Raw genomic sequence first — 18,262 nt, 5'->3', positions numbered from 1 at the left:
CTGATCAATACAGACAACGGTTGTGATGGTGACATACAGTGTCATCACAGCCTGAGGAGACTGAGAAAGCAGAGGGAAATGCCATGAGGAGAAGGGGAATAGCATCTCATCCATGGAATCGAAAGAGGAGTATTTGTTTACAGTAATTAACAACAGCAACCTCTTTAAAAGAAAAAAATAAGGCTAGAACTTGGGGTCCCTTCCAACTGGTATTCTATGATAACTGAAATGATGTTGACAATCAGCTCATCATTTGTGATCATCACCAGCACACAGGAGATGCTCAGATGAAAGGCCCACAGGCTGTACCTGACTCTGAAAACCTGTGTCTGATAGCAAAATTAATTGCCCAGCTCTCTATTCTTTGCAAGCTCTGGCACAGAAGAGCTGCTGAGAAATGGCAGGCCAGAGAGAAGTGAATGTTTTGGTGATGTGGGGTAGCACTACTTAGCTGTGCCCATGGTAGGGCTTTTTGGATATGTCGGTCTTGCACCTGAAATAGGAGTCAGAGAACGGGGCTTATACCTTTAATTCTCCTCCTGGAGAAGCCTTTCTACCAGGTATGGCGCAAAACTTGGTGCAGGGAGTACTGATGAAGTGAGATGGTTTAGTCAGCTTCAAGAGGAGGAACATATTTTTACACAGCAATCTGGAAAGCTGTGGACAAATGAGCAACGTGGGATGATCTTTTCTCAGCCAAGTTGCTAGGAAACATCACTGTACTCAATCATACAACCATCAACTAGTGTTGCTCAGGAATATTTTTAATAAACTCTTCTATATTGAGGAGTAACTCGGGGAAGGTAAAAGTACTCCTGGGACCATGCCAGTTTTGACAAAAACAAGGAACAAAACCTGCACTGGCAATGGCTTTGCAGGTTCCAGATAGAATTTGTGACCCAAAAAGTACAAAGGGAAGGCTGGTGTCACCAGTTTACAAAAAACAAAAAACCAGGCAAGGGGAGCAGCTCAAACCCACACCCTGCAATATCCCTTAACAGAAAAATATTGATCTGCTTTCCAACAACCTGTGAGAAGCTAGTAAGTAAATTATGTCTACGGTAAGTAGTTTAAATTCACTACACCCAGAAATCTGCATATACTATAGGAAATTTCAAGGGACTTTGAAGTTAGAAAAGATGAAAGATGCTAGCCTAGACTAGTGTGCAAAGCAGCCTAATGTCCTTGCAATGGAGGAAGCCCAAGCCCAAATCCTTGCTCCAGGGCTGTGGGTGAATAGAAAGGCCAGGGCAAGAACCAGCCTTCCTCATAGGCTGGGCATTTGCTAACAGCCCCAAGCCACTGAGTATTCTGGTACTGGTATCATGACTTTGTAAACAGCCTTCAAGCTGTCAGTGTTGTGCTCATACACAGTTAGTGCTGAAATCTGAAAGCACGGTGTGGGACAGAAAACCCTTTTTTTTGAACACTTCTCCTGCCAATGGGGGAGATGACAGCATTTTCACAGAGCCAAGCTGCCTGTGTGGAAAGGCTGAAAGATAATGGAGGTGGCAGCACAAATAGGTAAGAAAACTGAGCAATAAATAGCACCTCATAAAGCTGAAAAAAAACATTATCAAAGAGAATACAACATTAGAAATTATTTCCAAGCCTACATTTCTTCTAATGAATGCACCCAATAAAAATACCAACTTTTATGCACTTCGATATAAAAGCACATTGAAGATTTTACGGGGAAACAGAACAAGAGAGTACCATTACTCAGCACCGTTTTTAAATAAAATGCAAAAGTCAGCAAGTTAAGAGAAAAAACAAACACAAACAACCTAGAAATACAAAACCAAAGCATCTACCCTTTTACAATTGCTGGACATACCTGAGTAAATATGGCAGACACCTTTCATGTTGCAAAAGTTATTAAACTGTTAAAAAGAAATCTGGAGCTCAGACCGAGAGTAAAAGGTTACCTAAATGTTAATATCAATCCCTATAACCAGGAGCAACTGTACTCCAAGTACACTTTCAGGCTGCACTTGCCAGCCCGGGCTCCACAAACCAGTGCAGGCTGTTCTGTGGGTGCAGGGCCATTATGCCTGGCACAGCTGATAGAGCCTGGCTGCACTAACACCGTGTTGATGTGGAATAGAGCCAGTCCCTGGAGACCATGGTGGGCACGTAGATGTTAAAGCAATGTTTTGTTCTCGGCTGCCCCCGTGCCTCAGATTTTGCACACCCACATGCGAACAGAACCTAAAACATTACAACACATTTATTGTGGGCAAAACCCACAGAAGCCCAGCATACGACTGTCAGGGCTGTGCTAATAGTCAGGATGCTGGGACTTCTCCCAGCCTACAAGTCTCGCTATGCTGGCAGATGGGCTGCTGCCCACAGAGCACAAGCAGCTATGCTGCAGATCACGGGTCCTGTGCCAAACTCTCTGCAATGCATCCCAACCACCCAGGGCAGCAGTCAGGCTTAAGTTTGGGGTCAGCTCTTTTGTTTGATTTTTTGCATGGAAGGAAGCTGTTTTAATTTAAAATTGACAATTACCTTCAATCTTCTCCCTTTGTCAGGTGCTTTCACAGAGGATTTACTGCAGCCTACACTACTAGCAAACAGATGTGCGAGGGTGCCCAGCCTTTATTACACTTTTATGAGCACAGTTGTAGGTGAGTCGGAACTGATCCAAACCACAATTTCACATGGGTGTTGGATGTGTACATTCAGAGACACCAACCTAACGTTCAGAAATGCGAGGTCACAAGACTGCAATCTGAAAAGGGGACACAGAGGTATAAACGGGAGACAATGTAAAAGGCATACATTGGTGTGGAACCCTTTGGTTTTATTTAAAACCCTGGTGAGGTGGGTACACACAAAAAAATCTAGTCTGATCAACTCTCATTCACAGGGTTTTCTTTCAGAGGGCAAATATATTTTACCTTCATCTACCTGTAAGGAAAAACCTATGGTTACAACAGAACCAAAACCCAGACAATACAAAATGAAAAGAAAAAATAAAAACTAAGAACAATTCTAATAGTAAATGGAAATACATGACTTGGGGCAAGACAGGGAAAAATATCTGAGCTGGTCATATCGTCCTTGCTTGCCTCTGACAGTATCACTTTTCACGGAAAATCTTGGCAAGAAACACTGGCTGCAGTGGTTTTAATCTTGGAAATGATCCACGTGTAGTAGCTGCATTAAGACTGAAAATGAAAAGGCCAGAGGTGGTAAGAGTGCCCTCTGCCTCACAGCAGTGATGGCCGTGTCTCCAAATGCCTGCATTCAGCCCCTCAGCTGTGTTTGATCAATACTGAAATACAGCATGGAGTACAAGCAAGCCAGCACAAGGAAGAAAAGTAAGCAAGCTTGGGTCCCAAGGTCACCAGATACATAGACCTTGCAATATGCAGTCATAAACATCACAAGTCCTTGTGCACAGCAAAAAGGGGGTGCTGTTACTGACAGCAGTAACAGTCAAGATAACACAGAAAAATCAAACTAGGAACCTCTGACCTATAGAATTGGTCCAGGGTCTGTCCTATGGGAAAACCTATCCCACACCATGGGAAAGGCCAGGGAAACAGTCATGGTACAGGTTAATCCTCATGCAGAGATTATGTTGCTGGGTAAACTGAAATACATTTCTGATTGTTTCCTTCCTGCTCTAAGCTCCTCAGCTAACCCCAGGAGCCACACAGGTACATAGAAAAGCATCCAAATGGAGAAGGAAAGGGCAGGTCACACTGAAGTGTTTTGTTTGGATTCTTAGACTTTGCTGTTTCTAAAATGGGAAAACTGTACAGCAGTCAGTGTGGCTTTATTGCATGATATACTGAGACAGGACAGGGAAAGACAACACAGGTCCTAATATTACAGCAAGTACCATTACAGAGAGCTAAATGGTAAGCAAATGCTGCATAACTGATACAATCAAGAAAATACAGGCAAGGTCTTTCTTGCATTGACTTGTTACTTGGCATTCAATAACTCACTGCCAAGTGAAAAATACAATTACTGAGACCCCACTGCAGAAGAAAAGCACAGTTCAACTTTCTGGCAAAGCTCAAAGTTCTATTACCCTGTAGCAAATCAATCAAATGTGTGTGCAGCAAGCAATGAAACAGCACAGATGTCACCTCACTGCTTTCAGCTGAACATGTATTTTCTTCTTTTTAAAAAAACAGCAAGTAGCACTACAAAATAGTCACAAAGTTCACACTACGCAGATGAAAAGAAATCCATCAGTGTGATTTAGAACAGCAGAGACCAGTGTTCACGAAACAAATAATGAACATTTATCACTAGTAACCTGGTGTGATGTTTTTTTATAGATAGCAAGGTTCATGATACCAGATTAACATTATATCTGCCACATTTCAATAGCTAGATATCAGGCGTGCAAAGGCAATCATGCATTGAACCATGTGCAAACAGGTTAGCTAGTGCTGATGGATGCGCACAGCAAATGCCACTTAACCCAACATGGAGCACTGTTCTGAGCTATGCAAATAAAAGCTGACCCACTACGCACATGATGGCTTGGGAAGTCCCACACACTTTGTTTAGTGACTCTTTTTTGCACTTTTGTTATGACCAGTACAAAACTGCACTCGTGTTCATGACACTCTAGGCTACCTACCTCCCATTGGGCTTCACTAATGCCTGCAACAGACTCCAGTCACACGGTAAACCACTGAAAAGTACCAGGGACATATTATCCTATTTACCAGCAGCTGAGCAAGAAAGGATGACACAAAGTTTGTCTTGAATAGAATGGAGATCTTTAGTTTCCAGCAGGAATCATTATGCAAGGTTGCATTTTCTTTGTTTAGTTTTTTGTTGTTTTTTTTTTCCCCTTTTGTTCACTATTAATGCATCATTCCCAAAGCCAGTGCAAAATTTTGCAATGCGTTTCTTTCAAAAGGCTGAAGCCAACTTTGAAATCAAGATCTCTGATCTAAACATTTTTTGCTACAATGTACTGTTTCACCTTATAACAGAGAACAGTTTCTGCTTTCTGCCTGCCTGTGACTGTTATTTAGTTATGGCTACAACAAATGTCTTTTTTTTTTCTAAGTTAAATAAATAAATTCACAGATCTGATTAAAACTGAGCAGAATATCAAGTCTTTGCAAACAAAATTGTATTTTAAGTTATCAAAACAACTGATTCAATGCAAATGATTAAGTACATACAACAATGGAAATGAAGAGACCACCACTTAAATACACAAAGTAAATTCTCACTGTAGTTATGTGGAACTCATTTTGAAAGCGGCATCTTAAAAAAATTTATTTAGCATATTGAAAAACAAATGTTACAAAAAAAATTTCTATAAACATAGGCAAAAAAGTTTAAATAGGATAATTTAATGTAAACCAAACCCCTTTAAAGGATGCAATACTGTAATCAGAGGTTATTTACATCCAGTGAAGACAGAACAACCTTCACTAATTCTGAATATCATTTAAACAAATAATTAAATCATTTCTTGAAACAGTGACACATATCTGTTAGTTTTAGTAGATAAATCATCTCAGTCCCAATAGAAGATGAAATTCAAGGTTATATTCAGAAGTGGGAAAGGCAGCGTCCGTGACAATTCATATCATCAGTCAAGATAGTACTGCATTGAGACTTGCAAAACCTTTAGAGAGGTACAACTATAGATTTATAATATTTATTGCATGACAGTGCAGTTACAGGATAGGTAAAACACCAAAGTGATCTAAAAAAAAAAAAAAACCAACAAACCCTATATAAAAACCCAGTACAAATGAAATTTTATTTTTCAATCAGATTAGAAAAGCCAGGCACAAGACTAAGCTATTTTCCCACATTTCATAAATAAGAACAAAACAGTTTGTAGTCTGACTTTATTCCAACATAGAGAAAGCTGTTCATGTCTTAGAGGAAATACATTTGGGTAACTGTCCTACGCAAGTTTTGTTTAATTATGAAATCTATTCACCAACACGTAAGCTTATAACCCACAATGGCTTTCACGCTCATGTACATGCAAAAGGCATAACCCAATAAATTAAACATGTAGATCACTTTAGATATTTGGTTGTGGCTTTTTTTTGAAGGATGAGCATCATTATTGTATTGCACATAAAAACAACACGTTCAATTTAAGAGCCAGAAACATAAAACCGTTAAAAGTAGCAGTGGAATACACAGTAATTAAAACAGAAGAGAAAGCAAAGCCAGCTCATCTCTAAACTAGATTGCCCATGTTCAGGGGATGATGATGTCTGCTAAATGACCTAATCTGAAATGGACAATCTCCATGCATTTCCTACAGGAAAGTCTATATCCAAACTGGTAAAACTACTAGCTGTGCTGGCAGGCACAGGAGATGCCAATATGGCATGGACATTGAAATACCAGCTCTTTTTGAGGTGGTTCCTGCATGTTGAGATGAGGCACTGTTTTGGTAACGTCTGCCAAAAGCAGTATATTAACTGTTGCTCAGTATAAAAGGAGCTTCTGCAAGTGGCAGTTCAAGACACACAAGAGCTAAAACCACTTCAAAAGAAAAGGTCAGAAAGTCCAAAATTAAGACCCAGGCAATTCCTACTGCAAGTGTCCAAGACACTGCACTTATCTGCCCAATAACTATCATATAAAAGGAATATAGGTTAAGTTTTTGACAATGGTTTGGCCTGGAGTTCATCTATTAACTCTTAATACAACTTGCCTTAGCCACTGAATGTCCTCAGCAGGCAACTTAGGCAACCTACTCTTCATCAAAATTGAAAACTAAAATTAATCATAAAATCCTTACTTCATTTGTCAATACATCACATCAGATTCTTACAGAATTGTGCATATACACACCCATCTATGACCATACGTTTCTTTTCAGCAGCTTTCTGTGAAGTTTCTTAGGGAAGATGGACCAAACCCCCATGAGACAGAAGACACCAGCATACATCTTGGACAATAACAGGAATTTCAAATGGATGCCACTAGCCTTTCATTTGGGGTCTTTGGAACAAGATGCAGTTTGGGCTTCTGCTGTAGGAAAGTCAATACAGTAGTCCTTCAAGTCTCATACATTTCAATTGGTGATTATTCATTAGTAGAACACAGAACAATACAAAAGGTAATGCCAGCTACATTGGCATGGGAAGAAAACTGAAATGAGTATTCAGAAGCTAAACCACGCAATGAACTTTTAAATCAAGCTGGGGAAAAAAGAATTGCCACACTACAGCTTGTACCACCTTAACTATCATCAGTGTCTAAATCAGGTGGTTGAAATTCTGTACAAGCCTCCATTCTAACTTGCATCAAGTCTGACAGAAATCCACTTGTCTTCAGCCTCAAAAAATCACTCCAGAGTAACGCTTGGGGCTATGCCTACATTGTTTTCTTAAAAATACACATCATGTGTCCTCCTGGTTCTGCCTTAGCAGGTGGGCCCCATGCTCAAAGCTGGAATGAGTCAGGCAACAACTTCTGGACCCAGGCTCGACTAACATGCTTCCCAGGAACTCTTACTCTGATGAGGACCTGTAACCTAAGAGCTGTGGAAAAAAAACCTTGTGTACACTGAGAATGGAGTGTGTTTTAGGAGTTCGTCTCATCGATCAGAGCACTACACTCTTCTTAGAAACAATGAAAAATTTAAGTAGCTGTATTTCATTATAACATAGTTAACTCTTGCAACAGAAGCACCCTGTTGGAATTGATAAGCAATAAATATATTTGTTGTTGAAAAAATGGTTATGCTCTCTGCAAAGGATTTCCATAGCAACCAAGGTAAGGTGCACACATGCCACATGTAAGTATGCAAAAGGCAAAGAGTATCAGGATTTGAGGAAGAGGTTTTTATTTCACAGCTTGGGGAAAAAAAAGTCACACACATACACTGAATGCTTTTCCTTTTTTCCCCCTTTTAGAAGGAAAGTAGTATCTATGGGTTTCTGAGTTTATGGATAATATCCTGGTCTCAGTGAAGACTATAGTAGGAAGACTACTATCAGGATTTTATCCACTCATGTATTTCAGTATTTCATTATTTACTGTTGCATGAACTTTCAAGTTCTAAACTTAACATACACACACTCCTCACCTCTAGAATACACAAGTAAAAACAGATATGAAAACAGAGAGGAAAGTCAGAACATGGACAAAAGTAGTACAGTATTAAATTCACTAAGTAGTGTCTTGGATTGTTAGCTTCTAAACATTTACAGAATTTTGAGTTGTAATAGCAAAAGCTTTAGAATACACCTCTTGTGCTAGGACTTGGAAATTATTGCTATTACACCAGCATACTCTTAATGAGATACCGGTTTGAACACAATGGCTTACTGCTTCAAGGGCCCATGATAGAGTGCAAATTGTAACAAAAAATCTAAGTGAGAAAAACGAACCAACTGGGCAAAAGGCAATACTGCAAAATCAGTCCCCTTTAGTGTAAATAGCTGTCTAAAATGCTGCTTAAGGATTCCCTATTTCAGGCAATTCTGACAGTCTGCAGTAAGAAAGGGGAGATTCCATAAATCTTGTGGGGAACGTGGACAATATTTGGACTAAAATAAGTGCCATCCTCACCACAGACCTGCTTTTGAGATATATGACAGAGCACCACGTTTGTATCTGCACTATACTCTCAATGCAGAGTCCGTAATTTTTAAGATCTGCCATAAGGGAAAAAAAATCCCAAACCCAAAGAAAAAGTGGATCTAAACCCAAAGTGAAGTTCATCATACAAGTCCACTAAATTACAGAAATGCATAATAAGCCAAGATAAAGTGCTACAAAATGATTAGTAATTTTTAAAAAGTCCATAGCATTCTTCTTGTTTTACTTAGTACTGGTGACAATAGGAGATAGTGCAATTGCACCGGCTGAACTACAATTCACAATGTCTTCATACTTTGGGGGGGGATCTAAACGTTGTTCAGTTTCACTTCTTCTCATACTGATTTCACCAGTGGCTTCCTCATATGAAGGAGGAGGATCACAGTTTGAGAGCCTTGTGGATACTGAGTCTGACCGTCCATCCATATAGCTCAGATCACCTGGAGAGAGCCCACTGACTTCATACATTTCCTCCTGTGGGGAATGAACAATGCTGAGAGGCGGCGGAAGAGGACCTCTGCCATCAGCCACAGCACCATCACCCATCGCTTCGTGGGCTCCCCTATGCATGTACACCGACTGTCTACGCATTTTCTTTTTAAACAGGCATCTCCATATGACAAAAATGACAATGAGGATAATGAAAAGGCCAATGATTAATGGAAATGCAAGGTAAAATGAATACCAGGTATGTCCTGTGTTACTTTCTCCCTGAAGTCCGTTTTTGTAGACTTTCCAGAACTCCTTCTAGAAGAACAAGACAAGATAAGTCAGAAACTACAGGACAGTTAAAAAACAATCACTGTAATCAAATTGTTTCAAATGAATGAGAAAACAAAAAAGGCATTTAAAATACTGATGATTAAACTAAGAACTGGTATGGATAAGCACACACAATAAACTTTCAAATTTTCTACTGATGTGATTAGCAATACAGAAGAATTTTGGGGTTTTTAAAAACCAGTTCCTCACTGCTTTTAAGATTCCTGTGTCTACACTTAATATTTAAAAACACAGCTCAGACAGGACTAGGATAACAACAACAACAATAATAATAATATCTAATCAGCATGCACATCAGCCATCTGGTGGATTAAAATTTTTCAGCATCGCTCAAGGTAAAAGATAGTACTCTTCTCCTTTGTTTTAAATTTGTAGTAACATACTAATATGATTTCACAGGGAAATACTCTTTCAGAATGACATACCATTTTGGCAAAGCACAACTATGTTATACTGTCATCTCGTAATTTAGACTTCCCTCACACTCTGGCTCATAAAGCAATTGTCAGCTTATTTTGAGTTGATTCAGATCCTCTATTTATAGTTCAAAATAGCTCCAGCACTATGAGAATATTACACAGCTTATTATGTTCTGGAAATTCTGACAACACAGCTACAGATAAATGGAACAGAATGTGGAAGAAAGGAAATATGACCAAGTGAAAATAAAGATGAACACCAGTACTTGACAGTACTTTTTGCTATATTAATATGCACAAGCAGGAACACAAAGACCACATTGCCATCCAATTTTCTCTGCAGTGAATACTATGAAAAAACAGTACAAAAAGCATACCATGCCTCAAAAAGTAGTAATCCTCACCTGTAATATAAGATCTCTCCTACTAAGCAGCACTTCCACTTTTCTAGTCATGTATAAAAATAAATAAATAAACAAATAAATAAATAAATAAAAGAAGCCCCACAACCCTCAAATCCATGCCAGAAACTCTGAACTATTTTCTTTTAAAATGCAGAGGCCTGACTCATTCATACTCATGCCAGCATCCATTTTACGTGATAGCACATATACTCACATGCAGTTATTTATAAAATAGTCACCTGGCAAGATCGATATTGTCAGTGCTCAGTTATTAGTAAGTGATGCACTCAGGCTGCAGACTGACTGGCTTTGTGCACAGACAAATCAGATCCATAATTTTTTTAGTTCATGACTGTTGCCGTGATTGGCGTTAGACGGACAATGCCATCAAACTGATCTTGGAGGCAGCCTGAGTCCAGAAGCAGCATGGCCCCTCTAGTGTGGGGGCTCAGCTTGCCCTGTGCAAAGGACCAGGACCGCATGGGCAAAACACATGCTCATAATGCTTCATCAGAATTCACTAAGGTTAAGAGCAATGCCATGTGTATGGAATAGCTGGCTATCCTGTACATTTTTAAAACAAATTCAGTTGTTCTTATACCAATAGTCAGTGCCAGTTTAAATAAAAGGAATTAAAAAAAATTAAATCTTAATTCCTACAGCAATCCAGGATAGATATTTTTCCTACATTCCAAGGCTTGACATCACAAGCAGGTTGTCACAGTGCCTCTCTGATCCTCTGATGCAAACCCAGGTCCAAATAACCTTAAGCTAAGTAGCACCGACTTCAAAGTAAGCAAGTCTGGGAAGATGGACTAACCTCCATAGATACTCATTTACAAAGGCCTTCCTTGACGCATTGTTCTACAGTGAGAGCCAGATCAACTGTGCGTACTTCAGAAAAAAACAAATTGGGGGGGGGGGAACTAACATTAAAAACTTGCATTAACTGCACAGCTGAGGACTTTTGAGATCTCTGCATGACAAAAGCCAACAAAATGCAACACCTCATGTCTCCCCACCCAATCACCAGACAGTTGTTACCTATTATTTCCACCCGGTTTGAATATGACTAACTAGATTCTTTAGCAGAATAAATAATGAATATATTATTGACTAAAAAAGCATAAAAGGTTTCATTAGGATTATTAAATCCTGCTGTCTGTACTGGAACCAAGCTTCCCACTTCACTGTTCTGCTGCCTCAACAGCAGCAAAGCATAAAATGGTACAGTGTTTGGTTTTGAGGGCAAAGTTGCAAAGATTTACTGGAAGTCATCAAGTATAGTGTGCAAGAATGTATTATTTTAAAGATTGTGGAGAATAAAGGTAGTTTTGATGAAAAAGAAGAAATCACACTTTACCCCTAGCAATGTATTTTGTGTTGCAGGCTGCAGAGGAAATACACCTTCTCTGAGGGAAGGGTAGTAAGTTGTGACTTGTATTTTAGTATTGTTTCCATGTTACTCCTAGCTCAGCTCTAACTACTGGAGAAAATGTCTCTGTACCCTCTTCGGAAAGTTGGAATAACAGCATCTCTCCTTGTCACTCTGCAACATGGCAAAGCAGCAGAAAAGCTATTTTCCCAGAGCAGCAGACAATTAGTTCAGAATAGGGTGTGTGGTTGTGAGGGATGTTCAGGTTGATGGTGTGACAAGACAGATGCATAAAGAGCTTAAGATACTAGTTTAAACTGCTTTAAGGATGAAAATAGTTTAGTGTCCATTTTTATTTACATGCAAGGCAAAAGAAATTCCAACAGTTTAGACACATATGCCCCTGTCAAAAGTTAGAGTGCCTTAGATCTAAGGCTATCTTACAAAGTAAGAAAGTTCTGCACATAGGTGAAAAATACTAAGAAACAAATACTTGTTTTGTCATTAGGAAAACAAAACAATTAAAATCTCTCTTTAAATATTCCTCTTTGGGAAAGTAAAAAACAAACCAAAAAAACCACCCACAAAATCCCACCAACCAAAATCTTACTAGGTGTACCAGACCCCATGTTTCTAGCTTGAATTTTTTGCAAGGCAGATCTCAGAGAAGCACAAATACTGTTAGTTCCAGAGTGACAGAACTGACAGGAACTTTAGGATACTAATACTTCTGGTTGGAGTTGCACAGCTGCCAAGCAGCTCCCCCTCTGCTCTGTCACGACACAGCTACACTGCACTGTGAAGTGAAAGCACAGGAAGAGAAAAGCCACCTAAGTCAACGTTGAATCACAGCCCAACAAAACCAGAGAGAACTTGGATGAATTTGCACAGTGTGAGCGTTTGTACAAACTGCTATGAAAAAAAAACAAGAGGGGGGAAGTACTGAAAACTTAGGAAGCAGCTGTACAGCTCGCATAGAAATTTAGAGTAATTTAAAAATCGGAGAACTCACAGCACAAACATCCCTTCCCACAGTTGCTGGTCTCTTGAACCACCAACAAGAAGGACTACTACTACTTGACAAAATCATTACCTCTTGTTTTATGAAAAGAATACCCCAATAACCATTTAACCTTGAGTGCTGTACAGGTGGGAATACCAGGCATATATGCCTTAAAAGGCTGAAAAACTAAGATAAACAGGCCAGAATCATAAAACTGCAATGAACTTAGAAAACATCTAACATTTATTCCTGAGAACCACTTTTCTCAATGTCCCCTACTGCTTTGGCAAATCCAGTTGGAAATAATCAAAAGGAATTCTCAAGGGTATCCCACACGAAGACACTTGCAGTCAATTTGCTAGAATTTTGTTTCCCTTTTATTTCTAATACTTCTCAGAATAGAGCATCGGCTGGATCTGAATGATGATTCAAATAAAGAATCCACATGAAACTCAAGAGATTCGCACCCTGCTGAGAATTTCAGCTGAGGCCTTTACTACATTTGACAGCATCGCCAACCTCAGATAATTCTTGGTCAATTGTCTGATTTGTTTTCAAGGTAGACTAATAACATGCCAAACAGGAGACTGCTTGGTATTCATTAGGCAGAGGATGTGAACAAGGCAATAATGGGAAGCAAGGGTACCTGCTACACTGTTTTCTTCTGGTCTGCCCTCAGTTCCAGGTAGCAGCAAAAGATTCAGCTCTTCTCTTCTGGGTATTTTTCCAGCACCCATAACTACACACAGACTTATGTTAGCAGTCTTACTCGATCACAGATCTGGTGCTGACAAGTTTTGAGTTGCTTCCTAAGCTTTTGTGTCTTGTTTTGCTAGAATAGAGCTATAACCTTGCAATTTTCTCTAATACTTAAAATTTGTGGGAAATTTTAAACACAAATGAAGATCTGTGATTTCTAACTTCTCAAGTCTTCACGCAGTGCAACTTAAAAAAATCAGTTAATGTAAACAAAATTAGTATCAGTGCTTCAATCATACTCAGATACTTTGCAGAGAAACCTTTGAATAAATCTTTGAGTCTCCCAGCAACCTCTAACTGACCAGTGATCACATACAGTCCTGCCTGCAGGCTACAGGTACTACAAATAAACAGCTTTACTCGATCAGACCCAGGGTTCACCTAATCTGTTACCTTCTCTCTAACAACAATCATTAGAAACTCCTGGAAGAAGAGTTCAAATAAAAGCAGACAGCAATAACTCTCCCAGCTTCAAATATTTGTACTTGCAGAACTTCCATTAGCCAAAGCTGACCACTCTTATTCAATGGCTCCAGATTGATTTACTTTCCATTCATTTATATCATTGTTCTCTGAACCTATACAAGCTTGCAGCATCCAAGACATCCTGTGGCAAGGCAGTCCACAGCTCAATTATCTGTGGTGAGAAGAGACACTTCAATTCGCTTTGAACCTGCACCTTCCAGTTTCCTTTAAGGCTCTCTTAGCTCTCCTGTCAGCGACTGACCTCAGTTTGATCTTCATGCTCGTCACAGACATCTTCACATATTCCCTCATTTAACTCTTTCAATATCTATTATTGTTACAGAAGTCTTTTCATATCTTTGGTCAACTGTCACACTTGTCCCTCTGCTCCTTCCTCAGCTATTAATTTGATTTCTAGGAGATAGGGAGGTCAGAGCTGTATTTAGCACATTCAAGATGCAGTCGTGCAATGACATAAACATGTTCTCCATTTTCATCACTTTTCCTTTCTTCATATTCCTAGTACTCAAGCTTTTATTTTGTTTTGGTTTTGTCTGACTGCTAAGCATTAAATACAAGTCTTCATAGATTCAAATTCAGATCCTGTCCCCAAGTTCAGAGCAATTCATATATACAATGAACGTTCCTCTTTCCCGCACATGCACTACATTTGTCAGCACTGATTTTCATACTCTGTTTTATCCACAAAGCCATGCAAATTCTTCCCTGTTGGCTCTAGTCTTACTAACATAATTGTATTATCTTTATAATCCCTTTGTCATTTTAAATTATAATTCTGAACCTATCAAAATCCCCAAGCCTACATAGTGTTAAAGGCATTCAATATTTCCATTACAGCTATGCATGCACACTTAACATACATTGTGCTAACTTCCAAGAAAAACTCATGCAAAAAAAATAACTTGAGGGAACTGCTTGGTATTATTTCAATATTATGCATCTGTATGTTGCACATTTCCCCAGAAGACTGCAGAAAAGCCAAGAACCAAGTGGACAAGATAAAAAATACAAAGAGAGAGATGTCACAAAACAGTTACCATGAGCTAAAAAAGCTACAGACCCTATTTGAATTCCAGTCTACCTATACTATGAAATCGCTGCATCTGTCACTCTGAACGTACTGTATCACAATGCTAGTCTACTGCATCCATTTCCTTCCTCTGGGACACAGAAGTTAAGTTTTACCTAAGTGGCTGTAAGGATGGATACAGCTGGAGAACAATGGACTAAATACAGCTCTGAGTAAATGAGGCTGGTCAGCCACAACTGCACATTAGCAGAGCCTGGCCCATTAGCAAACTACCAACAACAGAATAAAGCAGCTAGGCAAAAAAGGATACAGTAGTAGAAATGGATAAAAGTTCAGGACCTCATTGGAAGCCCTTTCTCCACTGTGACACAAAGGTTGCAGCAAGGATGGAAATGTAACCGTTTCTATTTTACTATTTCCCAAATACCTCTGAAAGGGAAATGTTAACTACCAAAACACAAAATGTTCCTAAATGGCAGAAAAGAAGCTGAAGTGAGAAGCAGTATGTTTGGGCTATGCTTTCCTCTGGGGACTTGAACTTCTTGTGCTACTTCACCAGAAGTGATGTTGTGTTAAGAGTTTTACACAAGTTGTGTCATTGTACACATTATTCTTAATTACATAATGAGCTATCATTAGGAATGGCCACACCAAGCCAAGTTTGGGAGGTAAAATACGTGTGTGTGCATGCACTTTAAAGTTTCAGAAAGAAGCAGCTCTGAAGAGACACTTCAGGTCCTACTACTTAACTTTAACAAATTAGGAAGCTCTCATTTCAGCCTTTCCATGCATTCAGTATGCCTTTACACATTACTATTACCTGATGTAGAGCCAAGTCACTAAAGAGTGGAATGCATCACCTGTGTAAATTCTGGAAGAAATCTGCAATGCTCCCTGTGCCACTTTGCCCATTAACCCACTGGCCTTGCAAGTATAATTTCCCTGTGCAAAAACACACAAGGGATAAAAATGTTTGCCGAAGGTAGTTGTTTGTTGCTCTGAGTCACATTTTCTAGCACCTAGAAAATTTCAGTTCACATTTATTGTCAAATTCAGCCTAATTTCATCCATGTCTGTCTTGAATAATAATAATAAAAATTCTCGACTGTATTGCATTAAATAGGTCAGATGCCACTGTCAAAACCCTGTGACCTGTTTTTATATGTTGGGAAGTAATAAAAGATATGCTGGGTATGATGTGCAGCTACTGCCTGCAGAGCCATTAGCCCACAAGCTTCTATTAAGTAAAGAAGCCATCAGACTTATGCAACAATTTTGTGAGGGCAGTATCTGCTTCATTCCCATCAAGTCAATGCATCACTGCCCTTGCATAACATACATTATTGTTCTTTCCATATTTTAGATCACTGCTGTGTAACAATACCCTATGGGGTTTGCAGATTTTAGTTTTAAAAAGACCACTAGACTTTCTTTATTTTAGACTATTAACAGTCTGGGCATTAAACCCTTTGGCCAGCTACACCAGTATCTGGGATTTGAAGGCATATTTTAAACAGAAAGCTTTTTGAACTGCTCACTCATTTCCTGTGGACATAGTTAATAAGCAAGTTATTCCAGGAGTGAGATAAACGAAGACTTATACCCTCTGCTACTATATATGCCCCATAACAACCTGAATCCTGTGATTTCATAGAACAGTTAGGGTTGGAAAGGACCTTAAGATCATCTAGTTCCAACCCCCCTGCCATGGGCAGGGACACCTCACACTAAACCATGTCATCCAAGGCTTTATTCAACCTGGCCATGAATGATGCCAGGGATGGAGCATTCACAGCTTCCTTGGGCAACCCATTCTAGTGCCTCACCACCCTCACAGTAAAGAACTTCTTCCTTATATCCAATCTAAACTACCCCTGTTTAAGTTTTAACCCGTTACCCCTTGTCCCCTTTTTTCCAAGACAAACAACTGCATTTATGATATCCAAGTCAAACTTAAGTGTGTGATAGTAATATAACCAGTACATAGGTTAGTTGGGTAAATAGTGCTGCCAAACAATGACAGATTTGCCTAACTCTTCTCAAGTGGGGGTATTAATTCATATTCCTTTTCTTCCCAACTGTCTACTGCACAACACTTATGAGCATAATTATCTTTGAAACTTCTACCCCCTTCAAATTCAGTTTGAGACAAAGGATTCAAAAGTTACTGTTGCACAGACTATCCATTTCCACCATACACCTTATTTGTTTAAAGAAATGGGCAAAAACCAAATCTAATGTTGGAAAACACACAAGCATTCAGCACACCCAAAAATTTAGTGCCAATACACCTCAGCCATCTTTACATACACACCAAAACTTACCGTCTTTTCCTCATTTTCAAATGCTTCTCTTGCTTCTTCATAGCTACAGATTTCTTCTCTGCATTCACGTTCTATGTCACCTTGCTTTATTTCTTCCAGGAATGTGTTGGCTCTCGGGTATCTTTTTAACACAGAATTGGCTTTGTCTTCTGTTAAGAACACTGAATAATAGGAAAGACAACAAAGATCACTTCTGAAATAGACATCCAAAACCTCATGCTAGAACTGCTGAAACAAAAAGTGATTCTGAGAATTAAAAGAGCTTTTTCAAAGTCTTCCCCTTTATTTAATATGATAAAAGGCCTTTCAGTTCACTATTGTAAGTATTTGGAGTAGTTATTGTCGTATGCATCAAATGTGATGGACCTCAGTTCAGTATCACAGTCATGTCTGCTTAAACAACATTGAAGACTGTGCCTAAGAAGAGTGCTCAGAAGAGACAGGCACATGCTCAGCTCAAGCAACTTCTAAAACTAAGATGACACAGAACAAACAAATAGTGCTTGTGAACATCCAAAAGGATATTTTCAACTGCCTGAAGGCATCACAACGAGAATGCTCTGAAGTTTTTGATGTAAATATTTAAGAATATTACCCGGTCACATAAACTTTGATAAATGCCGCTGTTCTGGTGTTAAGTCTGTAAGTTTTCTTAAGCAACTTTGAAGCAGACTTCCTTTCTTCACTCCAGAAATATCAACCATGAAATAACGACCCTTTTGGGGGTCATTTTCCATAGGGAAAGTAGCCTACTTCTGTTTTCTTGAATCATACACAAAACCTCACCCTATTCAATGAATTAAATAAAACAACCTCAAACGACAACAAATGTTCTGACACAGTATTCCTTATTTGCTTTTCTTAGGTTTCGGTTCAAGAAAAGAGCTGGAAGCTCTTCTGATGTTTCAGTTTTTCCTCAAACACCTTGACCCAGTGATTTTTACAGTAATACACAGCAACTGGCACACTCCAAAATCCATCAGACTGAATTACCCACGAGGTACATCTGCAGTGAACAATGCAGAAATTCTCCATGTATTTCAGGTCAGAAAGCAAGAACATCATGTAAGCGCAACACTGTTCTTGTGCTCTCGCTGCCAGCAAGTGG

The 18,262-nt window shown here is 39.2% G+C and overlaps 1 protein-coding gene across 1 annotated transcript in view; it reads right to left on the bottom strand.

Moving 5' to 3' along the window:
- Nucleotides 1-5,238: 5,238 nt before the first annotated feature.
- The window catches only part of PRRG1 (proline rich and Gla domain 1), a 32,422-nt gene continuing 19,398 nt past the window's right edge, over nucleotides 5,239-18,262 (bottom strand). The window contains exons 3-4 of the mRNA XM_061453364.1: nucleotides 17,155-17,315; nucleotides 5,239-9,318 (exon numbers count right to left, since the gene is read on the bottom strand). Of these exons, the coding sequence (XP_061309348.1) occupies nucleotides 8,794-9,318; nucleotides 17,155-17,315 (686 nt within the window). The 3' untranslated portion in view covers nucleotides 5,239-8,793. The remainder of the gene's footprint in view (nucleotides 9,319-17,154; nucleotides 17,316-18,262) is intronic.

Source organism: Pezoporus flaviventris, unplaced genomic scaffold (genome assembly GCF_033815535.1).
Source record: "Pezoporus flaviventris isolate CSIRO_AGI_PZ_B2104156 unplaced genomic scaffold, CSIRO_AGI_Pfla_v1 ptg000015l, whole genome shotgun sequence".
NCBI classification, from domain to species: Eukaryota; Metazoa; Chordata; class Aves; order Psittaciformes; family Psittacidae; genus Pezoporus; species Pezoporus flaviventris.
This window is presented reverse-complemented; position numbering and strand designations above follow the sequence as displayed.